Source organism: Panthera tigris, chromosome A1 (genome assembly GCF_018350195.1).
Source record: "Panthera tigris isolate Pti1 chromosome A1, P.tigris_Pti1_mat1.1, whole genome shotgun sequence".
In the NCBI taxonomy this organism is placed as follows: Eukaryota; Metazoa; Chordata; class Mammalia; order Carnivora; family Felidae; genus Panthera; species Panthera tigris.
In genome coordinates, this window is record NC_056660.1 from 232,368,510 (window position 1) to 232,394,914 (window position 26,405).

The 26,405-nt window shown below is 43.6% G+C and overlaps 1 protein-coding gene and 1 pseudogene across 8 annotated transcripts in view; one reads left to right on the forward strand and one right to left on the reverse strand.

Moving 5' to 3' along the window:
- ADCY2 (adenylate cyclase 2) overlaps window positions 1–26,405 on the reverse strand; it is a 412,965-nt gene that overhangs the window by 121,211 nt on the left and 265,349 nt on the right. For all 8 annotated transcript variants that reach the window (XR_006221652.1, XM_042997735.1, XM_042997720.1 and 5 more), the window contains exons 5-7: window positions 11,105–11,253; window positions 7,763–7,874; window positions 2,039–2,166 (exon numbers count right to left, since the gene is read on the reverse strand). Coding sequence is in view for 7 of the 8 variants with exons in the window: in XM_042997735.1 (XP_042853669.1) it covers window positions 2,039–2,166; window positions 7,763–7,874; window positions 11,105–11,253 (389 nt within the window). In the remaining variant the exon portion in view is untranslated. The remainder of the gene's footprint in view (window positions 1–2,038; window positions 2,167–7,762; window positions 7,875–11,104; window positions 11,254–26,405) is intronic.
- LOC107180415 lies at window positions 13,552–13,879 on the forward strand (annotated as a pseudogene).

Here is a 26,405-nt window from a genome sequence, read left to right on the forward strand (position 1 = left end):
CACGGAATTGTACATGTCAACTTGTTAAAGGGCAACATTTATGCTATGTGTATTTTACCACAATAAAAAAATAGAACAGAAAAAAATTACTGATGAACTGGTGACATGTGAATGCACAGAATGTAAACATTCTTTCTCCGAGAAGCTCTTCAACATGCTGGAGTAAGGAAAACATAGCAGAACTGGAAAACAGTTGCTTCAAAAGCAGAAGTAAAATTTTAGTAAAAGGGTGGGTTGTTTAATCCAATATATTACTCATGCACACAATAAATATATTTGTCCTTTACAAAGTCTTTCCACATCAACTGGAAAAAGAAATCCAGAAAAAAATGCTTTCCTTCATTAGAATCCATTTCATCCCGTGTTCAAAACTAACACCGGGGTTGCCTCTGGGGACAGGTTATAAATTTGAGAAAACCTATTAGCTTTACTGATTAGATTCACTCACATGGTCTAGACCAATGGTGTCCGAAATAGTTAATTACTATGGGCACAAAGTAAAAATATTTTTCATGTCGGAGAAGACAAACGAGTTACTTATGGGAAGAAGCAGGAAGAACAAGGTGATTCCCACACGATGGATTTTGGGTGGGAAGCAGACTAATCCTTCTTCAGTTCTTTCTTCAGTTCCACTTAATTCATCTGTCTCCCAACGCTGTTCTGCCCACAGTGGTCTAAGCTTGGGATCTGGACAACTGAGGCTTCCCACACTCAGTGGAGGCAGTGCGGGCTTCAGTATTTATTCCTGGAGAGCCTTGGGAAAGCCCCCACAAACGTTGCAGGCCATTTCATCACATGACTAGTATATACGATGGCCAAACACGTGACTGCTTGACTTGGTGCTTTCCCACTGAAAGCCCCATTTACTCTGGGGCAAGGAGACGGAACATCAACCATAATTCCTGTCCTGTTTAGACTGAAAATGTGTGGAGGAGGGGGTAAAGTCACTCGACCAAAATAGGCAATCAAAAAACCCAATAAACTAAAATCTTTCAATCCTACAAACAACAAGCAAGAGCTTTTACCATCTGGAAGAATATTCTGGCTTCTACCAAAGGCATTATGAGAGCATATTATGGCACTGGTATAAAAAATTAACTCTATACCTCACATTTTTAGCTGGTATTTGTCACTATAACATTATTCTATGTAAGTAAATTTTTTCTAAAATTATGATGAAAACATACACTATGGTTATAAACTGAAATTAAATTAATAGAACTGAGCATTTTTGACTAGATCCAGTAATTTTGGGCTAGACTTTTATATTAATTGTGGTCTGGTGATAAAAACTACTTTCTCCCTGACACCCTGAGTTTAGCCACACTGTTTGCCAGAAATTATTTATATAAAAGTATTTGAATCACTACATTGTATACCTGAAACTAACATTACACTGTATGTTAACTAACCAGAGTATTTTATTAAATTTTTTATTAAAAAATTTTTAACGTTTATTTATCATTGAGAGAGAGAGACAGGATGACAGAACACGAGCAGGGGAGGGGCAGAGAGAGAGGGAGACACAGAATCCGAAACAGGCTCCAGGCTCCCAGCTGTCAGCACAGAGCCTGATGCGGGGCTCGAACCCACGAACCGTGAGATCATGACCTGAGCCGAAGTGAGACACTTAGCCAACTGAGCTACCCAGGAACCCCTAACTAGCCAGAATTTAAATAAAAACTTAAAAAAAAAAAAAAGAAAATTTTTGTCACACGATAAGAGCACAGACTTAAGCTCAGAGCAGATATTTAAATGAAAAAAAAAAGTCACTTTTGAAACCACCCAAACCATCCCTGCCCATAGATATCTATCTTCGTGTTGCTCTCAGCTAAGGCTGGTGGTAACAATACACTTGGAGAAGTCTTACTCTGGACCCAGTTACTCAGACACCAATAACTGAGTCTCTGAGCACTTACATTTAAATGCACAGTAATGTGTTTAATCCCAGTAGAGAGAAAAACAGAAACAGTCGTGAGCATTCTAACTCGAGAGTATTATAACAGTTAAAAAGGGTCCTACTGAGCATTACACTTACTTTATGGCTTCACACATATCCAGTCCCATTTTCACACAATTCTTGGCATGGTTCGGGAGAGATATGGGGAGTCCGGACACGCAGTAGTAGCAGTCTCCCAAAATTTTTATTCTCATGCACTCATTCTCCTGGAAGAAGAGATCACAGAATTGCACTCAGAGCTTACATCTGGTTTAGACTTTCCGAGTATCATCAGGTGCTATTTCTACTGACACGCCGTGGCTGTCACCAGGGTTTGTGGGGACAGAAGTGACCAGCGGTTGGGTTTCCCTTCATCACCCAACAAGAATGAGCCACCCCATGGCCATTTGCCAAAGCAGGAAGACGAAGGAAAAGGGGAAGGAAAGGAAAGCAGAGAGAATGCTCTGGAATGATTTACACTTAGCAGCAGAAGAGTATAATAAGATCATTCTCTTCAGTCCAAACATCCCAAATACTGATGGTGAAGTGAAATATTCCCAGGAAAGTAAATGATGACTGGAACTTGACTGGAATTACAATCGCACGTCATTTCCTACTATACTCATGGTTTTTATTTTATTTTATTTTATTTTATTTTATTTTATTTTATTATTTTATTTTATTTTTAAATTTGTAATGTTTATTTTTGAGAGGGAGAGAGAGAGAGAGGCAGAAAGAGAGGGAGACACAGAATTTGAAGCAGGCTCCAGGCTCTGAGTTAGCACAGAGCGTATTGCGGGGCTCGAACCCACAAACTGTGACATCATGCCCTGAGCCGAAGTCAGACAGTTAGCCAACTGAGCCACCCAGGTGCCCTTTATTTATTTGAAAACTGAAGTAGATTCTTACCTGCAGAATATAGCTTCTGATAAACATCTCCACAATACAAAAAGTTACCATCCAACATGGCCAAGTAATTTCAAATGTAATTCTGACCTCAGGTTAAACTTTTGATACAAGGTTGGACTCGTTATTTTTCATGCCTCAGTTGTTTTCATATTATGATATTGAGATTAACTTCATTCATATGCATTAATCCTACATGCATTTCTAACTTTTCTAGTTACTTTACAGACTCACCACTAAGGAAAAGAGAAAAGGAAAGAAAAAAGAAGCAAAAACCGAAAGATACGCCAAACACAGTTTTTTTTTTCTTTCGTAACACTAACACAGGCTTACATATAAACTGAACAAATCTGAAATAATAAAAATGAACATAACATTTTCTTGTTCTCAAGTAGGTGTTAGGTTTCTTGAAGATTCTTCGTATTTCTTTCCCTGTCTGATAGAGAGTGCACAAGTTAGGGCATATTTTCATACTTTTCTATGGAGCTTGGTAATTTCTGATTACAAATATCATTAAGTAATAAAAAGGCAAGCAATTATGTATTAATAGGGCTTCTGTCTCATATTCCTAAATACGTATCCTGAATCTTGAAAACACCAAGTTTAATAAAAGTGAATTCTTGGCATCCTTATCAAAGATCAGTTGACTGCATATTCAGTTGACTACATATATATATACATATATATATGTATGTATATATATATATATATACATATATATATATATGATATAACTTATCTTTGATAAGTTTAATCAAATATGTTTGTTTATTTATTTCTGGGCTCTTGATTCTCTTCCATTGGGCTGCATATCTTTTTTTAAATGACTTATTTATTTATTTATTTATTTATTTATTTAATTTTTTTTTTTTTGGAGAGAGAGACAGAGCATAAGCAGGGGAGGGGCAGAGAGAGAGGGAGACACAGAATCCAAAGCAGGCTCCAGACTCTGAGCTGCCAGCACAGAGCCCGATGCGGGGCTCGAACCCACGAAGCGTGAGATCATGACCTGAGCTGAAGTCAGATGCTCAACCGACTGAGCCACCCAGGCCCCCCTGTATGTCTGTTTTTAATGCCAGTATCCTACTGCTTGGATTCTGTATCTTCACAATACATTTTGAAAACACGAAATGTGATGCCTCCAGCTTTGTTCTTCTTGCTTAAAAGTGCTTTGGCTCTTTGGGGTCTTTTGTGGTTCGATATGAATTTTAGATTGTTTTCCTGTTTCTGTAAGAGACGCCCCTGGGATTTTTATAGGAATTGTGTTGAATCTGGAGATGCTGTGGGTAGGAAGGACGTTTTAGCAACATTAGTTCTTCCAACCCTTGAACATGAAATGTCATTCTATTTATCTGTCATTTTAGATTTCTTTTTTCCTCCATGTTTTATAGTTTTCAGCGTACAGGTCACCCACCTGCTTGGCTCAGTTTATTCCTATGTATTTTATTCTTTTTGATGCGAATGTAAACGGGACTATTTTCTTCATTTCCTTCTCAGACACTTCACTATCAGCATAAAGGAATGGAACTCATTTTTGTACACTGATTTTGTATCCTGCAACTTTACCAAACTCGTCTATAAGCTCTAACAGATTTTGTGGACATTTAAGGGTTTCCTGTACACAAGGTCATACAATGGGAACAGATAATTTTACTTCTTCCTTTCTGATTTGGGTGCCTTTTATTTCTTTTTCTTGCCTAATTGGTCTGGCCAGGACTTCCGGTACTATGGTGAACAGAAGTGGTGACAGCAGACATCCTTGCCATGTTCCCAATCTTGGAAGAAAAGCTATCAGTTCTCCTCCATTGAGTATAAAGTTAGCCACAGGCTTTCATACGTGGCTTTATTGTGTTGAGGTGAGTTTCTTCTATACGTTATTAGTTAAGAGGTTTTTTTAAAAAATGTTTATTTATTTAGTTTGAGAGAAGGAGAACATGCATGAGTTGGGGAGGGACTGAGAGAGAGAGGGAGAGAATCCCAAGCAGGCTCCACACTTATCAGTGCAGAGCCTGATGCGTGGCTCAATCTCACGAACCACGATAGCATGTCCTGAGCTGAAGTCAAGAGTCAGACGCTTATCCCGACCGAGCCACCCAGGTGCCTCTAGTTAAGTTTTTATCATGAGAGGGTGTTTAATTTTATCAAGGGCATTTTCTGCATCTATTGAGATGATCCTGTAATTTTTATCCTTCATTCTGTTAACGTGGTCTATCGTGCTGATTGATTTGTGTGTTGAACCATCCTTGCATCCCAAGAATAAATCCAAATTAGTCGTTGTGTCTGGTCCTTTTCATGTGCCTTTTAACTCATCTTGCTAAGTGAAATAAGCCTGACTTTATTTAGGATATCCAGAGGGTAGATAGGGCATGATCTCACTTGTATGAGGGATCTAGGATAGTCAAGTTCACAAAAGTAGAGAGGAGAAAGGTGGTTGCCGGGCCGAGGGGAAGGAGAAAATAGGATGGTGTCAGTCATAGGGTACGCAGTTTTTGTCAATTTTTTTTTCCACTTATTCATTTTTGAGAGAAAGAGATAGCGCACAAGCGGGGTAGGGGCAGAGAGAGAGGGAGACCCAGAATCCGAAGCAGGCTCCGGGCTCCGAGCTGTCAGCCCAGAGCCCGATGCGGGGCTCGAACCCACAGACCGTGAGATCATGACCTGAGCCGAAGTCGGACGCCCAACCGACCGAGCCACCCAGGCGCCCAGGGTACAGGTTTTGTTACATAAGATGAGTAAGTGCTAGGGATCTACTGTATAGCATGGTGTCTATAGTTAACGATACTGGGCTGTAAACTTAAACCTGTGCTAAGAAGGCAGAACTTACGTTAAGTGTTTTAAGCACATCATCATCGATCAGAAATAAGGAGGGCAAAAGGAGACTTTTGTATGTGGTGGGGTTGTGAATGGCATAGACTGTGGTGATGGTTTCACAGGTGTATGCTTATCCCCAGGCTCATTACATGTCACATATTAAATATGTATAGTTTTTGGTAGTATGTCAATTATACCTCAAGAAAGTGGTTAAAATGTTTTAAAAAGTAACAGTCAATGACCCATGATTTGGAGTTCCTTAGTTCAGTTATGTGCTTTATGTAGAATTCACTCAGTTGATTGAGCCATTTGCTTACGATGCTGGCCACCTCCAAGTTATTTAACCACGAGGCATGAACTGGTACCCAAAACATGCTCCCTCTGTGACCAACAGTGGATGCACCAAGCCATCCTAGGCTGTACCCTGGTATTGCCTGGACATTCCTTTGTTAAAATCATCAGAGAGGAACAGGAAGTCACAGTAAGTACTTCTGTTATGAGCAATGAGTTTTGTCTTCCCTAAATTCGTATGTTGAAGTTCTAACACCTGGTACCTCTGAACTTGACCTCATTACAGATAAAACTAATTAAGAGGAGGCATTACAGGAGTTGGGTGGGCCACTAATCCACTATGATTGGTGTCCTTATAAAAAGGGGAGATACTGACACTGAGACTTGCACAGAGGAAGAATGCCATGTTAACACTGGAGTAATGTTATCACCCACCCAGACTGGCATGTTTCTTCCTAATGTGACAAAAATGATCTTTTATGAATTCAAACTTTTAAGACATTATTTATGTTTTAAACAATCTTCTAAAAAATGAGCATCCAGGGGCACCTGGGTGTCTTGGCTGGTTAAGTGTCCGACTTTGGCTCAGGTCATGATCTCATGGATTCGAGCCCCGCACTGCGCTCTGTGCGGACAGCTCGGGGCCTGGAGCCTGCTTGGGATTCTGTGTCTCCCTCTCTCTCTGTTCCTCCCCTGCTTGTGCTGTGTCTCTCTCTGAAAAATGAGTAAACATAAAAAAGTTTATAAAAAAAAAAAAAGTATCCAAAAAAACTCAACTTTTTCCTTTGGTTTGGTAAAGGAAGAAAGCAGTGCTACACTCTGATTTTTTAAAATCCCCAGGGAGATCCACCATGCCCAGGCAGGCAGCATAAGGCATCTCCTGGGGAGCCTGACCCAGGAGTGACTCTGTGAACATCAACACGCCACATTTATTCCAAAGAAGCTTGGGTGGAATGTTCTGTACGGTTTAAAAGTGAGGTGAATCTTGCAGCGAACTAAATTTGGGACCAATTCTGTCTTCCCTCTATAAATAATTCATTTCAATAAGCATAATGAAGTCTTTTTTGCTGGAAACAATTCCAAGAGAGAATGAGGCTGACCAGTAATGTGTTATGAGATGGAAGTAAAGGGCTAGCAAGGAAGAAAAAAGTGTTTATCGCTCTTCCCACAAGGAACCCTAATGGTTCCAGCAGATACACGAGTTGTAGTGTGGATTCCAGATTACCTGCCGCCATTTCCTCTCGGTGAAATTTCCCATCCACGAGCAAATGAATGGCAAATAGTGAACTTACATTTCTGTTCAAGGGGCACAAGGGTTAATGGATATGAGTGAAACAGCAGTAAATAAAGGGCTTAGGTGGAAAACAGGCATCCTATTTATTCTAGGGGTTCTTCCAGAGTGCTGGCTACATGAATTACAACTGGCCGGGTTACAACTGGATGAGAGGCAATCACGTTTCCAACTCCTGACATCGAAATGCCTAAAAAGAGAAGCCTAGAACAGCACCGGGCAGAGGGATGTGCATCTTAAATCTTACCATCTTGAACACATTTACTATATGTGTGTTGAGTTCTGTATAAGCAGAAGTTTTAAATATAGATGCAAACCTGCTAATTCTGTGCTACAACGTTTCTCATCCCCAAGAAAGGGCCGAGGCTCATCAGGGCCCAATGGCAAGTATACCCAATGAATGTATATAAACACCATTCCTAAATAGTGCTTTACGCAAAAGCCAAAGGTTGACAAGGGACCAGAGAAAAAGTGAGCCAAGATTTTATAAAGCCTCCAACTGGAAGGGACTCACTAACACTCACCTTTGCAATTTGATCGAACTTTCCAAAGAGCTCGTTCAGCATGTGGACCAGTTCTCCTGGGGAGCAGTCACTGGCCAACCGGGTGAAGCCAACGATGTCTGCGTACAGGATACTGTGGGAGGAAGGGGGGCAGCGTGTGCAGGTTCATACTTGTTAAGAAGTAATGATACTTTTGTCCATTAAAACAGTATATACCTTTATTTAACATCTACATTTATATTTTGCAAGAAAAACGGCATCTCCCCACATAGGAAATTCATACACATTTTGCCAAACTTTCCCATTAAAAATGTTTTCTTTGATGCTGAGTTTTTATAACTAAAATGGGAGAAGAAAAAGTCACATGGCACACTTTGTCCATTCTAGTCCATTCGGACTTTATTCCTTCATGGCCAGTCCCACCCTCCCTCCCTGGTTCATGAGATGTTCGCCCTGAGAGTTCATTACACTGGCCTGATTCAGATTATCAATGGAGTATGCTTCTGTTTGCTTGTATAAGGGCCTGAGAAAGAAGTCTAAAATTCCTGCTGGCAGTTTGAGATTCAGGATTTGGGAAGCAACGGATAGCCGCGACCCTCATATCTATAAATTCCTCTCCTCCTCATTATTATTAACATTATCATCATCATCATTAGGGAGTAAAGAGCTAGTATGTATTAACAGAGAAGAAACATTTTGTTGAATGAATGGCTGAAGCAGAACTAAAAGTTAACTGATCTTTACTGTGGACAAGACGAACAATTCTCATTTAAAAAAATTAAAAAACCCTCCGGTATCACCTGGACTCTCTGTAATATCCACATATCATGTCTGCCTCTTTGCTTATGTCTGGCCCGTCCAGGATGAAAAAGCCATACGTTTTCACATTTCTTATGAAAATAATTTGTACTCCGTGCCATTTATGTACGCTTTTACATTTTTTTTAAGTTTTATTTATTTAAGTTACTTAAGCGTCCCGACTATCCTTTATAAATTTAAATGGAATCCAACACTGCAAACGTGTCCCAGACAATCTCTGAAGGCACCTCCTCAAGCTGCTTCGCCGACCCTTGGCCTCCACAGTGTGGTAGTCAGCTTCCAAGATGGCGCCAGCGAGCCTCACTTCCTGGTACTTACATTCTTGTACTGTCCCTCCCACACACAGGGACTCGCATAGGGGTGACCTGCGTCATCAAAAGGATGCTGCAGAAATTCGAGAAATGGCTTCCAAAGGCTAGAACATAAAAGTTTCCCCCTGACTCTCTCTTGGATCCCTTGCTCTGGGGAAGTGAGCTTTCGTGTTGTAAGAGCGCTCAAGCAACCTATGAACAGGCCCAGGGATGAGGAACTGAGGCCTCCAGCCAACAGTTGGGATCAACTGCAAATTATCTGAGGGGCCACCTCGGAGGCAGATCCCCTCCGCCCCCAGCAGCCTGCCCAACGGCAGGACTGAATCCTCACAAAAGAGTGTAAGGCAGAACCACCGGGCTAAGTTGCTCTCAAAGTCTGACAAACAGAAACTGTGAGATGGTGTCTATTGATGTTTTACACCACGAGGTCTGGGGGATACTCTGTTACGTAGAAACTGCTAACTAACACAGCATGGGAGCCTTCATCAACTGCCTGAGGTTGGTGGCATGGCCACTCATTTTTACAGGTCTCTCTGTTCCTGGATTGTATCACAGGTACTTAAAGATGTTCTGGGACCCTGTTTAGACACAGCTGCATTTATCTTCACATGTTTTAAATACTCCATGTGTGACTTAGAAGTATTTCCTGAGATAGGAGAGACATTGCTGATTTTTGGACAGCTAAGTCTGGAAAGGGCAATTTCTAGTGTTAATACACCTTGTTAGATAGTGTGAGAATGTTTTTTCCTTTAATTCTTTAGGTGAAACACTTAAAAACCTGAAGGCAGGCCAGTGTTTTAAATAATCTTACTCCTTAACATGTGTGAATGTTCTTGAAATACATCTATTTTTTTTAATCTCTCAAAATGCTAAGGACTTAAAAAAAATTTTTTTTACCTCTGATTCTTCATTTATCCAATGCTTCCTTAGTTCCTACTGATATGTAACTTTTTTCTGTGATTCCCGTCCCCAGATGCATTTCTCATCATACACTTAGCTCTGTGCATGCTTGGGCCACGTTCAACACTAGCTCTACGCACCTATCCTAAATTCTGAGGTCAAACTGAGATTTGTCTTAGCTGTGTGTTTCAATTACAGTTAAGTATGTTTCTTAATAATGAACTTCAAAAATCATTGACTTGAGGCCACTAGACTGGAAGCCAGCATCATGCACCAGAAAGGGTCTGGGCTTGAGAGCAAAAGGCAATTCGTCAATGCCCAGCAAATTGTAGATGTGTCTGTGGTTGTTGTTCTTGAACTATTGAACAGGGTGGGTGATAACATGAAGGTGGAATGAATGAATGAGAACAGATGCACGAGGTACTTATGGAGATAACCTGGTGAGAATAAAAAGCATCACTGCAATATAGTTGAATGGATGTAAGGACAAAGCCCAAAGGCTTTTTGTATGAGGAACGGGGGCGAGGGGAGTCAGAGAGGAGTGAGGGACCGGGCACCCATGTCTGGAAGGGTTGTGTCCTGCAGTTGGGAGATGGGAAGCATGGGAGGAAACCCCCTCCCCATGCTGAAGTGAGAGCCTGCACTGCTCCTCTCTGGAGCTAGGGGAGAAGGAGGCCTCTCACGGTTCTCCTTCTGGACCTCAATCCTATGCCGGTATCATGCTGGTTTTCCAAGTACTGTGATTTCAGGAATGGCTCCCCAGGAAGAGACGGGACAGACTATGGGAGACTTGGAAAGCAGGAACTTTCACCATCAATGAATTAAGGTGCCTATCAGTCCCCTGTGATACTGGTCACTGGTTGGTCACACCCCAGAAGCCCATCGTTCCTGATGGACAGGAAATGCTAGCTTCACTGAGGCCCTGACCCTGCCAAGCTCATCTTGAGGAATCGGTTCTTCTATCAAGAGCCCACTGACCCTACCTTCTCTCTTCAATCTGCTGAGTGTGCTGGGCTCTGGGGATGCCATGAGATCTGACCATGAGCTTCCTAGAATAAGCACTCCAGAAACCACCTCTCTCTCTTGGGAAGGAAGGTCAGCCATAGAAAGCAGGGCCATGATGGACAACACAATCTAATACCATGAAGAAGATTCTATTTTCTTCTCTTCATGTGAAGAACCCAAGAGGCAGCAGAAGGGTGGGTGGAATCGTGTTAACAGTTTCAGCAGAGATAGGACTTGGGAAGACACGAGCTCCCAGGTGAAAATGTCCCCCGTCTGGTGAATGGCTCCCCAGACTCACTGAGGAGCGGGGACAGAGGGACATACATACCTCACATTGGTATGTCGCTTGACATACAGGTTGTGAAAGTTGTTTGTGTTTTCCATTTGGCCGGCTTTGGGGCCCTGCAGCCTCTGGATGATCTCAGCTTTCATCTCCATGGCTATGTGAGCCGGCAACAGAGACAGCAGGAGACGCTCCTGAAACGAGGCGTGGGAGAAAGACCGAGAGATTTCAAATCATTAAGGTAACATCCCAGTGATATTGGAAATCACCGCCGATCTACAGTGGGGCCAATCCGAGGACTCTGTCCAACAAGTTACCATATGGAGTGTAGAAATACATGTTGAAAAAAAATCAAAATTTCTAAGGTCAGAGTGTGTTGTATTATTTATTGAGTTCTGAGTATGTGTTCTTCAGAGTGGGGAATAAAGGAAGGCAAAGTTATTTCCTCCAAGGGTATTATTTATCTACTTTGATTTTAAAGTAGTAAAGCAGAAATGATATAAAAATGCCAGAAACCAACGGTCAGCCTGAGATAGAAAACACTCATTTTCGCCTGCCTGTTCATTTGAGAGATAAAGTACAAGCTTTATTGCATTTCAGAAAGTCAACAAATACTCCACATTTCCTAAATGAGATAGTCAAATATTTTCAAATATCTCATTTCCTCTGTGATGACCATCCAATCCCCTTTAGCGATTCTAAACTATCATAAAGATGGATTCAGAAATAGCATCTGTAAAATGTCATGTACAAGAGACTACAGGGGGAGGAGCACACAGAAATGATCAAGTAGGAGCCTTTCTTGTGTTTTTGGTCTTTAAGTACAGTAAACAATAGCATATAATATTACACTTATTTGAAAATGTACTTGTTGTAGTTAGAGTGGCATTTTTTCCCCACTCTCTTCAACGAAAATATGCAATATTTTTGGAAGAAAGTATCATAGAAGAGCATTCTTTGAACGTTTATGCTCATCCTTAATAATTTTAAACATTAATTTATAGTAGAAAATGCCACACTCTTTACGTATTGTGCATTTGGCAACTGATATTTGGTGTTGGTTTAAAAAACATTTGTTGAATGAAATCTTTTCTCTATCTTGCACAGTTTCTGTCTCTTGTTTCTTTCTTAATTTTTTTTTTCCTTTGGACAAAGTGGTGAAAAAATAGTGGGGGAGGGCAGGGGAAGCTGGGCTTTGCTCCCAGGTTTACAGGGTTGGTGTCCCTCTCTGGGCCATCCCCCAGGGCACATCATTTTGGTGGCTGCTGGGAACATCCACCGAAGGAGCAGAGGAAAGGCCAGGAGTACATCCTGATGCACATGAGAAGACCCCCACTATAGCCCGCCCCCAGCCTGCTCCAGTTAAAAACAGGTGCAAAGCCAGAAGGAGGCCGAGTGGGCACCTATGGTGGGGATCTCAGTGCCTGGTAGAGTGCTTCACCAGACACTGGCATAACTGAGTGCTGCTCATTTGTTCAGCCATTCATCAATTTATTCACCCATTCAGAAAACATCCATCATTGCCTATTAAGTGCCAGACCCCATGGTAAGCTCTAATGGTAGACGCAAAGAAGACGGAGTCAACATCCGTGATATCATGTTGTTCATACTCCAGCAGGGAGCCCACCCACAGTACCCTTGCCATCAGATGAGGCCAGAGGAACAGGCTGGTGTTTGAAGGAAGCCGCATGCCTGAGATCTGGGAAACAGAAGGGAAACGAATAGTCCAGGAGGACCCGCTATTCATGTGAAAAAAATGAGTCAAAACACCGCCCCTATCTGATTAGTGTTACCAATCTCCTTGCAAAAAGAGGCAGTTAGGTAGAGGGCAAAGTGCTAACAGCTGTCATAACCTACGTGCTGGCCCTGACATGCCAAAGAGAATTTTATTGGTACTTAAGAGATTAAGAAGACATCTTTTATTTAATAATTATGTTCTTACTTTTGTTAAATTCTTCTTGATGATTCCATTTAAATTCATAAAATGGAGAAATCAAAAGTTTTTAATAAGCTAAATGTCCATATATACATCTGGGAAATATAAATTAATATTAATTGTGCAAAATAATGAGGATAATGTCTCGGGTCATCTAAAATGTAACAGGAATGAAATCCACAATGGCATTAACACTAAAAGTGAAATGGCAGTAGTGGAGTTAACATGTTCTGAGGTCCTAGGATTGTATGGGAAGTGGCACAGGTAGCAGTTTATACTAGACGACAGTAAGTGAAGAATGGATGCGAGTTCCACATTAGCCACAAACAGTGAAAGAATGTATGACTAATAGGCTAACAGTAAAAATGAGAAAGGAATTCTTATTTATTCAAAATAAGTCATAATGAAGAGTCAAAGAAAACTTAAAACAGGTGAAACAAGCAGAAAATAAGTCATAAAATGGTCTGTTATATCAGAAATTACATTAAATGTAAACGAACTAGCTTTTCCCGCCATCTTGGAACCTGCTGGGAACAGGACTCCTGAAATGACAAATATGTCTGGAAGGCTCTGATCCAAAGCCATTTTTGCTGGCTGTAAGTGGGGTCTCCAGAACCAGAGGGGGCACCCTAATCTTCTTAAAATTGAAGGTGTTTGTGCTCGAAATGAAATTCAGTCTAGGCAAGAGATGTGCTGATATGTACAAAGCAAAGAACAACACAGTGACTCCTGGTGGCAAACTGAACAAAAGCAGAGAAACCTGGGGAAAAGTAACTCATGCTCATGGAAACACTGGCACGGTTCGTGCCAAATTCCGGAGCAACCTTCCTGCTAAAGCCATTGGTCACAGAATCCGTGTGATGCTGTACCCTCCAAGGATTTAAACGAACTGAAAAGTAAATAAAGAAAGGTGTAGATTTGTTCTCTTATAAAAAGAAATATAAATGAACTAAATATTCCAATTACTTGACTAATACTGTCCAGACTGGATTTAAAAAAAAAAAGGCAAAATGTAATTCTAACTATTCCAGTAGTACACCTTAAATATAAGAATGCAGAAATTCAGAAAATAAGAAAATATACAAAAAAAAAGATAAATCATGAAAACCTTAATGAAAAGAAAGCTGGTATAACTTAATACCAAAATGATAGACTTCATAGATACTTCAGTCTTTGGGGAAAGGATGGAGAAGTCCACATACATTTTAGAGAAAAAAAAATTTTTTTTGAGAGAGGAAGTAATAGTGTTTGCTGTGGACACTGGAGATGCATGCTTGAGTGTGGTTCCTCCCATTCACAGAGACTGGTGACATAAAGGTAAGTGAAGGGAGACCTCGTATGTTGCTTTATTGCTCAATTCTTAGAAGAATTCCTGGAAAGGAGTATTTGCTCTGTAGTTATTTGTTGAATGAATGAATGACCTGCCATGCATTTTATCTGGGATACATCAAAGAAAAATCTAATTTTGAAGCTTCTGTTCACTGTCAGTGATGACCGTGGGGACCTGGGGACCTGGGGACCCAGGTAGTCAGTGCTCATATTAAAGACTTTCTTGATCACAAAAATTTTTCCCAGGCCCAGGCAAAGTCGAGATCACTGATGCTCACACAAAGGAAACCTTAACTATTCTGCAAAAGAAGGTAGTGATTGCTTTGGGTTCTCCTGTCTGGTAGACTTTCACACTGTGGTTATGGGCCCAGGGAATGGAGGGAAGGACTGGACAGGTCATGTAGGGTGAGGAGGGACCCCAGTTTCGTAGGAACAGGCTGCACCCAAGGAAAAAGAGCACATTCCAAGTGCCCCCGTGTTGGGAAATGGCTGAGCACTGATAACCACTTGAAACTACATTCTGATACGATTCCTATCCTAAGCTCAAATTCCCTTCTGTTACTCCCCAACTTTCCCTAAGGATCTAACAATACAGCAGCATCATGTTAGTTTAAAGTGAAGAAATTCTGGACCTAAGCAAAACGTTGCAAGAGCAGAAACCATGTCTGACTGCGTGAGGCATCTCAGCGGGCAGCCAGGGGCCAGGATAAACAACACCAGAGGGTTGCAAAATGTTGAATTCAATAAAGGAATAAAAAAAGCAAGTAATATTTTGGTTGAGTAAAGAAACAGGTAGCCCCAGAGAAAAAGGAGCCATTTGGAGCTCAGAAGCCCAGGCAACTACTAATGACATGAAAATAGATACTCACAAAGGAGTCATTATGTTAAAAATCTATGTCAACAAATAGGGGAAGGCCAGTGAGGGACACGTGAAATGGCCATCAGAAATAATCAAGAGGCCTGTCTGCTCATACTCTACAGACATGAACAGAGCAGCCCTGGGTGGAAGCAAAGGGAGGCATGTGGTTCCAAGATGCCATCAAATCTCTGTCATGATCACAGCAAGCAGACACAGACTGTACATTTGTCAACTTCTAAAACAGTAGGAAGGAATGTTAGCTTGTACAATATAACAGATTGTAAATCGGGGCACCTGGGTGGCTCAGTCGGTTAAGCGTCCAACTCTTGATCTCAGCTCAGGTCATGACGTCAAGGTTCGTGAGTTTATGCCCCACGTCGGGCTCTGCACTGACAGCACGCAGCCTGCTTGGGATTCTGTCTCTCCTTCTCTCTGCCTCTCCTCTGCTATGCTCTTTCTCTCAAAATAAGTAAATAAACTCAAAAACAATTTTAACAGATTATAAATCTGGACCTAGGCTATCTTTTATGAAATCCCAGTGGAATCTGTGTGTCCACAGACATGTCTGGAGATTCGCTTAATTACATTAGAACCAAGTGTGTATTCTTTGTGATGGGTGATGGGGGACTTGAAGGCTATGAAAAAACAAAAGTTACCACCTCAGGAGCACCTGGGTGGCTCCGTCGGTTGGGCGGCTGACTTCGGTTTAGGTCATGATCTCACGGTTCGTGAGTTCGAGCCCTGCATCGGGCTCTGTGCCGACAGCTCGGAGCCTGGAGCCTGCTTCGGGTTCTGAGTCTCCCTCTCTCTCTGCCCCTCCCCTGCTCGCACTCTGTCTCTGTCTGTCTCAAAAATAAATAAATGTTAAAAATTTTTTTTTTAAAGTTATCAGGTCATAATGCTCAATTTATTGAGTTCTGCTCTACTATCTTACGATGATGGCCTGTGTGTACGTGTGGATTCTGTGCGGTCTTCCGTAGAATTTAAAACAATCAGTAGACCTTCTCACTGTTGATACTTGTTTCTAACCACACTTCTTAGCCAATGCTGTCCTGCCCATGTTCTACTCTGTCTTCCCTGGAGGCCATCTGCAGCCTACTGTTCCTTACATTTCTGTGTCTCAACCAATGAGGAAGTAACTGGTGGATAAGCACTCCAGCTTCCGCACCCACACCCCCCAGTGGGTGGAAAGATCTGAGCATGATCCACACCTCCCTCTGAGGGTCTCCAGCAGGGTTGAGCCCCAGATGCCACCAATGCCCCCTTCCAATAGCTGACCTCCCTCCCTGGTCCACTCCCTCACTCTGCTACCTACAACCACTTCCCAAATGAATGATTATAACCAGGTCCTTGTCTTAGGGTCTGCGTGGGGGTAAACCTCACTGAGACCTTCCAAGCATCTTCTCTCATATACTCTGTAATAAGAACAGACTAAACCCCAAAGCTCACAGAGGTAAGCCTTTCCTCAAGGACAGAGTCCATGAATAAAAAAGAAGAATCCAATATAGTAATTCTCTTTCATGCCCATAGCTTCATTTAATGACCAAATGTAAATTATGATTTTTATTTTAGACTCAAATGTAGACGGATGACTGGCTTTTTATAGGTAGTTTCAAAAATACAAGATGTGTGTGTGTGTGTGTGTGTGTGTGTGTTGTGTGTGTGTATATATATATATATATATATATATATATATATATATATATATAGTATAAGCCAAAATTTTCTTCTTCTTTTTATAAGTGTTCAACAATCCATGTGAATTTAGACTGGAATTAAGATTTTAGTAACAGCCAACCAGACAGATAAAAGAACCCAAGGCTTCCCCACTACCATGCAATTCTGGTACCGCCAGTGGATTGTACAACCTCTGATCAGAGCTCATGAATGGGGTCCATGCTTTGCTGTCTGCCCATGTCCTCTTGGTGATCACAGCATTGGGCACGAGTGTGAGCCTCAACTAAAAGCCTGTAGTGAAATGTGTGAATCTAGATACCTTCATTTTATTTTTTATTTAAAAAATTTTTTTGTTTATTTATTTCTGAGAGAGAGACAGAGTGTGAGATAGGAGGGGCAGAGAGAGAGGGAGACACAGCATCCGAAGCAGGCTCCGGGCTCCGAGCTGTCAGCACAGAGCCCAATGTGAGGTGGGAAGCCATGAACCGCGAGATCATGACCTGAGACGAAGTCGGACGCTCAACCGACTGAGCCACCCAGGCGCCCCTAGATAATTTTATCTTTTTTTTCCCTTATAAAATGCTATACTTTGAAGAAAAAAAAAAGCCCAATATTATGACACACATGATAAATTTCAACTAAATTCATAATGTGACAAGATTAATATTTTCATTAATATTTCAGCATTTTGCTCATGTAGCCACATGCCCTCCCAAATTATGTGAAAGCAACATACAAATGTAAGTGCTTAACACTGGATATAACCTAGCTACACTGTCCTTCCAGGCACACTGGAGAAACTCTTGGAGGGGACATTTGGAAACTTAACTTGTCATTAGACTGACTGATGCATAGCATTGCTACTTCTCTCTCTTCCTAGTAAAGACCGTCTTAAGGGCAGAAAATGTGACTGATTCTGGCATATTCAAAGGTTATCGATAAATAACTTGGCGTTGGTATGAGGGGTCCATTTCAACACATCCTTTTTATTAAACCTCCGATTATTATTCATTAATTTTTTTCCCTATAATTTGTCCTTTGAAATGCCTCATGGAAGAGATACAGAGTTAGTAAATTTCAATGCATTCTTGATGAAAGTTTAGGACACTCTGGGCTCCAAAGTGTTTCTAATATAATGAAACAAAGGAGATATTATACCTTTCTATTTTTATGCTCATCTGGAGATTATTTGGGTTGACAGGAAAATCCAATTTAAGCAAAGAAGGCGTGTACTTAAATTTTGAGCTAAGATATTATAATGCATGTGATGCCTTGTGCCTTCAATAAGCCATGCATGTAATAAAAATTTAAATCTGCTGAATTTTTCAAAGGGGAGAAAGACAGTGACATTCTCCTTTGGTAAACTTAAAAAAAAACCGCTTATCTTTCAAAATTCTTACTTCTATTTTGTGCTTATTTTAAGCGCAATTCAGTTATATCAGGATGCCAAACCAATGCAATGAACAGAAGGGATATTGTTACAGACGTTTCTCCTCCCAACAAAAAGTAGCTATCAGAATGGAAATTCCAGATTCCTAAGCAGCCACTGGGTTCCCTGTGGTGCTTAGGAGACAGATGATGTCGTTCAACACTGTCCTGCAGCATGAAAGGACAACGTGTCCATTCAGGAACAAATGCTAAAAACACGGTACTTGGAAAACACCTGCCAGGGACATAAAGATATGTCAACACCTTTCCCAGTTCATATCTTCCCTTGCAGCCTGCTTCATGTCTGCTGGTCTCAGAAAATAAGCATCTTCCCCTGACACCAACCTTGAACAACAACGGCACATCCCCCAAATTAAGGTCTAGTAACAACTACTACTGTTGCTGTTTCCTGTTATTAAGTTTAGTTTGTTTCTTTGAGGCCCTTCCTTAAAAATCCCGCGTCACGTCAATTATTCAGGATACACTGAATACTCTTCTTGTTTTAATGGCCTCGCTTCGTCTTTCTTTGTCTTAAAAAAAAATTCAGTTACAAACATACTTAGAGAGTAGCAGCGCTCTGTAGTAGAAACAACACCAAAGTGGTTGGTTCCTGACCCTTTTCTGCCATTATCTAGAACACTTCAACCAAAGCACTCCAGCCTTTGAGTCCTAGTGTGGCGGTCTGAAACATTTATCTCTTGAGCTAGGTGAGCTGACGGTCTCTGTGTCCATGTGGATTCCTAGCACTTGATGGAACCACAGGAGACCCTTTCTAGAATTTACGTCTCAGCGTTTTGGAGTTGAACAATTGGTAACACATGGAAGAAAGAACCCAAGTGCTCAAGTCCCAACATGGTGGCACAAACTGTCAGCGGGACTATGAGAGAGGAGTGACCACTTGGAATCTTGACAAAGGGGACAGGAGACGGAGCGTGTGCTGGCTCTTGAAGAGAGACTTCAATGCGGAGGAGGAGGAGAATGAAGAGACAGAAGTCCTGGTGTGGCATGTAATGGCCAGTGTTTGTGGGCACAGGGAAAGCTAGCCTGTTTATCTCACAGTCTAGGAAAACGGGACTGCTTCGTGCGAGTTAAAATCAACACATATTCAACAAATCGCCATTTCCTTTCACAAAACGGTAAGTCCTTTCATGACATACTTACACTGTTGCCTCATTTTACAAACCCTGGTCACATCCAATTTCAGTTAAATTTAAACATTTTTGACCAAAAAAAAAAGGCGGGGGGGGGGGCAAACTAGATATAGGTGTGGTTCACAGGGGTAGAGTGAGGGGGTATTCACTAGGGAGTCCAGACCAAATGGAACTTGTGTCTTCTGGCTTCACAGCCACCGATCACTCTTTCCACCAACTCGATCTGCGAGCTCAGTGAGGAGACTGAGAGGCTTTTAGAGTGCGCATCATTATTAACAGACGGTAGAAGAATAGATTTTCACTATCTGGTGACGACTCTCTCGTTCAAAGAAGTTAGAGAACAAAGCCAATCAAGTCCAAGTATAGACTATACTTACTGTCATGGCTGATGGCAAATTGATACTCTTAACCTTGAACTGTTTACCGTCAACTGTCAGTTCAATTCTCAAAACTAGAGCCTCTGCTGGGGAAAAAAATCACTGATAAGGTGGAACATCTTCAATCCTTGGAGGGGAGAATATGGAGGTCCTAAAATAAGAGCCACTGCTCTCTTCCCCCGACCGGCCTGCAGGACAGGCCACAGTACACAGCACCCAGAGCAAGATGGCAGGAGGGGTCCCGGGCACCTGTCAGGCCCCTGCACCCACGAGGTCTGAGCACAACACAACTCAACACCGGCAGTGTTGAATCACCCAAAGGAGATCTCAAAACGCAAACAGACCTCCGCACTCGCACGACACAAAGTCAAAAAGTAGAATGCTCCAGAGTGGTGTTCATTCTGGTCTCATCTGCCTTTCCAAGATTATCTGCCCACAAGCAAGGAATACCCTCCGGCCTGAAACAGGTGAAGCTAGTTGTGGAAAAACACTGTAGAGAAAATGGGTAAAGACCGACCAATCTCCCGGATTTTGCGGGGGAAAAAGCCCTGTGACGTACAGGTGGCCAAAAGATTTCTTCTGAGAAGAAGGGAGGCAGAGATGCTGATAATCCCAACGACAAGAGGAGGTGACAACAAGAGATAAAAAGAAGTCGTACTGGAGTCAATGTGAGGAAAGATGACAAGGAGGGAAACAGAATAATTTGAGGTTCAGATGCAGTCCCTCAAGGAAACCACCACAGACGACTGGATACACAACTCAGTCGTAGGCACACAGCACCGGCAGTAGAGGAAATTGTTCCGGGATACGTCGGCCCTTTCTCCCCTTGCCCTACTCACTGCAGGCGTGGCCATGTGACTCGGTGTGACTGGTCAAACGTGAACAGCAGGACGTGTGCTCCTTCTAAGCGGAACTCCAAGAGCCGGCGTGGGACTCACCATGACTGTGTCTCCCTCTGCACTGGGGGCCGGCAATGTCCCGGGCATCTGTGAAGCACTGACTCTTCCCCCAGCAGACTCAGCGAGGCCAGGTGGCCGTGAGGGGCACACTGGCAGGTCCTCCGGACTTCAAAGCCCGCACTGCTGGCCAGGGCCGGAGGGGCTGGGGTGTGACCGTCAGGCTGCCTTCTACGGGGTGCGGGCACCCCACCCCGTGTGCAACGTTTCAGGTCTAATTCGCATTTCTGTTGCCGTGAGAAAAAAACAGGGATGACCCATCTGAAAGACTTTTCCTAACTGGAGGCTGACGTCACGAGAATCGACCCATTGTCCTTGGGGGCAGGTGCCATATTCCGCACAAAGCGCTGTTGTCTATCCTCTCCTGTCAAGGTTTTCATTCTTACCGAATACGAACGCGATGGGCTGGCGTGGGCCCACCGAGTGCTCCCATTCTGGAGGAGGCTGGCCGTGCGGCATTTCACAGTGGCATCATCTGGGACAGGTACTGAAAGAAGGGCCATCGGAGTCTGTCTGCTGGGTGCCCAGCAGGCTCCTTCCCTGACAGACGTGAGTCTTCAGGTTCCCTTGGTCTGATCCCTCGGTGGCTCCGGATGCTTCTCTAACAAGCCCGGATGCTCGGATTTACGAGACAGTTAAGAGCAGGCAAGAGAGGGGCGTCTGGGTGGCTCAGTCAGTAGAGTGTCTGACTCTTGATCTCGGCTCAGGTCATGATCTCACCGTTCGTGAGTTCGAGTCCCACGTCGGGCTCTGTGCTGACAGCTCGGAGCCTGGAGCCTGCTCCGGATTCTGTGTCTCCCTCTCTTTCTTCCCCTTCCCCACTCACACTCAGGGTTTCTCTCTCCAAAATAAATAAACATTAAAAAATTTATTTTTTAAAAAAACGGGTCTCTAAATTCACATTTGGGGCACTGAGAATTGGAACTTCCTCCTTGTGTTCCCAGGACATCACAGAACTGCTCAACTTGAATGCGCGTGCTGCTGTGCTCTTAATTCAAGATTCCTTCCCCACTCCACAGAGGTGTATCGGCCACCTTCCACATGCCAGTCCCAGTTCTAAGTGATCCGTAGGCATTATCTCACTTAATTCTCCCCAAAACCTAATAAAGGAGGTATTGTTATTCCCCATTTCTACAAAGAGGAAACTGAACGGCAAACGGGTGATGGGGTCAGGACTTAAACCCACGGAGGTGCCATCAATGGTCTGAGCTGTTCTTAGCCAGTTTCCTAAACTGCACCCAGAGAAGAAGGGACAATCCGTAAGCAGGCAGAAGAATAAATAACAGCTTCAGCTAGCGACAGGGAGGGGACTGATCCACGTGGCAGGGTCTCGAGTTGTGACTGATTCCCTTTTCCCTCAGTGGGGTGAAATGGACCTTTTTCCTAACTGGGCTGAACGTGGAGTCTTAAACCCCAAAGGCTCATCAGTCTCCTACACCATCGACAGCCCTCAGCCTCTTCCCTCCCACCCACTCAGTCCGACCCCTGCCAGAGGCGTCCCCGGCGCAATGCTGGGGCACACAGCACATTGCAGCTGAGATCAAAGGTTTTCTTTGGACAGGGAGGGAACTGAGAATTCTGGAAGAAACTGCTTGACATTTCTCTTGTGGACACATGACTGAATCCCGAAACGAGCACTCACTTTTTCTGCCGTGGATGCAACCTAAGGAGCTGGAGGGGTGATCCAAGGACTCTACAGCACGGAACTCGGCACTCACATTTCTGCTTGTTTGTCTTAAAAAATACCCTGATGCCAGCCTCCAGAGGAAAGCCTCCAAGGACACAACCCTGCAGACAACACTCTTTAAATATCGTGCCCACCCTCAAACACAGATTGTCTCCTTGGGCACTGATGCATTTCATACCAAGAGATGTGCCCATCATTTCCACACGACATCAGCTTTTCAGGGAAAGAATAATAGATGAGGGAAGAGAGACGACAGAGTTGTGTACATTCTCATTCTGCTAATCAAGATATGTCCTAAGCTTCCTCTGATAAAATTTAAAGATGTGAGCAGCAATTCGTCCAGCAAAATCCTTGCCAGCAAAAAGGTGAAGGGCTGTCACATCCTAGAATTCTGTGGAAAGTAACTCAAATGAAATGACCGTGGTTCAGCCTCCAGAATAAAGATTCTTCTGGCTGCAGCTTGCTGGACGGCTAACTTATCATATACCTGAGCTGTGGAATAATAGTTTTTATTATAACTATTAATAATAAATAATACATAAGTAATAAGCTATTAATAATAAAAGCAGTAGTTTTTAAGCATTATCTTTGTCTTTAGAGAATGCATTCGGCATTTCCAGCAACAGACTGGGAGATTTCCTCCCAGAGACTCCCCCAACTAGGGTCCACTAATAGTCCTGTCTTTCGAGAGAATCGCATCATATGTTAGCTAAAAACAGCGACTCTTGTTCGAGATCTCCTATTTACAGACACCTGACAAAAATATGGCTTGGGGATTCCATAATTTAAGAAACCTTGAGGGGCGCCTGGGTGGCTCAGTCGGTTAAGGGTCTGACTTTGGCTCAGCTCATGATCTCATGGTTCATGGGTTCAAGCCCCGCATTGGGCTGAGTTGTGTGCTGACAGCTCAGAGCCTGCTTGGGATTCTCTCTCTCCCTCTCTCCCTCTGCCCCTCCCCCGCTCATGGTCTGTCTCTCTCAAAAATGAATAAATGTCAAAAAAATTTAAGAAAAACACCTTGTGATAGATCTTACTGCAAGTTACCTGTGATGATAACTCAGGTTTAAATCGGACACGTAAGGTGGCAGGACACCTTGACTTAGTGTGCTTCCTAACTCATTGATTCTGAGCATATATGTTCTTAAGAACTTATCAAAGTTTTAAGTTCAGAAGAGGCAAACTGGCCGCCTGTGGGCTGAGCCTGGCCCGGCAGATGAGCTCTGATCGGCTCACGGAGGGCACAGATGGCGTGTGCATGTGTGCGTGCGTGCAGGTGAAGGAATTCGAACGCCTCCAGGTAGGGCCTGTAGTTTCGCTATATACCTGTACCTTACTGGCACTGTGGCTGCACAGCGTTTGGCGGTGGGGGCTGTTTGTGCACGTCCTGTGCACGATGGGATGCTTAACAGCATTCACCCTGCAGACGGAGACTAGACTCTAGTCGCTCCTGCTCCGTGAAATAGCAGAAGAGCCCCCCTCCCTGTCTCCAGCCACTGCCAAATGCTCCCTCGTGGGGAGTGGGGAGGAGGCTGGAACTCTCCCCTGGTTGAGAACCATTGCTCCGAATTGTGAGGCTTTTCCTGCGGACCTCTAACCTGACTACTTTTCCCCTACTGCCCCTGGCCTTCATTTCCTTCCATTCCTTCCCGTTCTAGACTCTGTGGTCCATCACTTCAATTGCTCGGCCCCATCCTTCCAGCACGAAGAGCACAGCTCTCTAGGGTGTCCCTCGGAAGGACACCATGACTTCTGCTCACGCGCCATTGGCCAGAGGTCGTTGTAAGGCTGGACACCCCTCTCAGGGATGCTGGGGCTTATCTTTATTCAGGGTGGCATGTGCCCTGCTAGAAAGATCCTCTTACTTGGCAAGGACGGAATGGGAATTGGGAGAAAAAACGGTGGTCTGTGCAGGGAACATAAATGCAGTTACTTCCAAAACAGAAACCATCCCCTCCACTTCTGGGACTATCCCTCCCCTGGTAACCTTAGTCCAGTTACAAGGCGACCGACCATGCAGAAACCTGCTCTTGTCCTTGGTTACTCTTTCCCTGCTCCCTTGAAGCAGCGTCCTTCCTTCACGCTATGTACAGAACTTGCCCCTTTTCCTTGATCTAATGCTATCCCCCCCCACCCCGTTCTCGGCCACCACAGCCACCCATGTGACGAGTGGATCGCCTCCTAACTGGGCTTCCTGCCTCCTGTCCCCCCCATCACACTTTCTCTTCTGTAGCAGGGACTTTTCTAAAGCGGGAAGCAACCAAATCAGGTGAGTCCCAGCTCTGTGCGTTTCTTCTGACAAAGTCCAGACTGTCCGGTTTGTTCCATGATATGCTACACCCCCGTGAACCCCACCTCCACGATTTCTTCCTCCTGTGTCTCCAGAGCCCGGATGGAACTTCATACAGCCCCGGTCCCACGCTGCACTCACCTCCTCCCTGGAGAGCACACTCCCCTGTGACCTGGATCCCTGGCTCCATCACAAGGCTCCCGTCCACACCCCCTTCCTTCACTAGGGCCATCTCTGCCAATCCTTCAGTCAAGCCTCGAATTGCACACCTCCTCCATCGCTTCCTCCCTGAGAGCACCCTGCGTGCGCTCACCGCTCCCCAATGGGTCAGGCGTCACGTGCCGCTCTGACGGCCAACATCCAGCCTCAAACTCGGCTGGATCACCTGTTGATCCTCCTGCCCGAGGCTGGGGGTGTCGGTGTGCCCAAACTGTGTTCTCTTCAGTATCATATCCTCATACGGAACACACAGCTGACACCCAGTAGACACTCGATAAACACGTGTCAGATACAGGAAGGAGGGCATGGATGGACGACTAACATCTCGTTATACTCTAACGCCGATTTCCTCTGAGCTGTACGTGAAATGATCTGGGGTTTCAGGGAGGAGAACAGCCTGGCCTCAGCTCCGTCACTCGCAAAGTGGGCAGCGGGCGAACTCCTTGGGCTCCGGGTGTCCTGGTAGCCTGACAGGTGTCTGAGTATATTTCTGCTGTCGTTTCCACCTTCTAGATTTCTTCTGAAGGTGTCAGAAAGAAATAGAAAGACATCCTTGAGCGTGACAGCAGAAGAGAAATACATTGTGATTTTTTTTTTTTTGGTAATTTTTAAAAACCCGTGCTTTAGGGGCACTTGTACCCCAATGTTTATAGCAGCACTCTCAACAATAGCCAAATTATGGAAAGAGCCTAAATGTCCATCAACTGATGAATGGATAAAGAAATTGTGGTTTATATACACAATGGAGTACTACATGGCAATGAGAAAGAACAAAATATGGCCCTTTGTAGCAACATGGATGGAACTGGAGAGTGTGATGCTAAGTGAAATAAGCCATACAGAGAAAGACAGATACCATATGTGTTGACTTTTATGTGGATCCTGAGAAACTTAACAGAAACCCATGGGGGAGGGGAAGGAAAAAAAAAAAGAGGTTAGAGTGGGAGAGAGCCAAAGCATAAGAGCCTCTTAAAAACTGAGAACAAACTGAGGGTTGATGGGGGGTGGGAGGGAGGGGAGGGTGGGGGATGGGTATTGAGGAGGGCACCTTTTGGGATGAGCACTCGGTGTTGTATGGAAACCAATTTGACAATAAACTTCATATATTGAAAAAAAAAAAAAACACAAACCCGTGCTTCTCTGCACTAAAAGAAATGATGGGAGAGTATATACAATATATATAACATAATAAATATACATATGTATATTATACATGTGTGCAACCAACGTGTATGTAGATCTATGCCTACAGATGTCTACACCCCTACAGATACAGATACACAGCTACCTTCTGATTGTGTCACTGCGCACAGGGGTTGGTGTGAACACACAGATGTCCAGGGCAGTTGTGGGGAACGAAGGGCAGTTATATTCTTTCATCTATATTTCCTTAAGACGTGCTGCGATCTGATCTTTCCAGAGCTGAGGGAGCAGCATGCC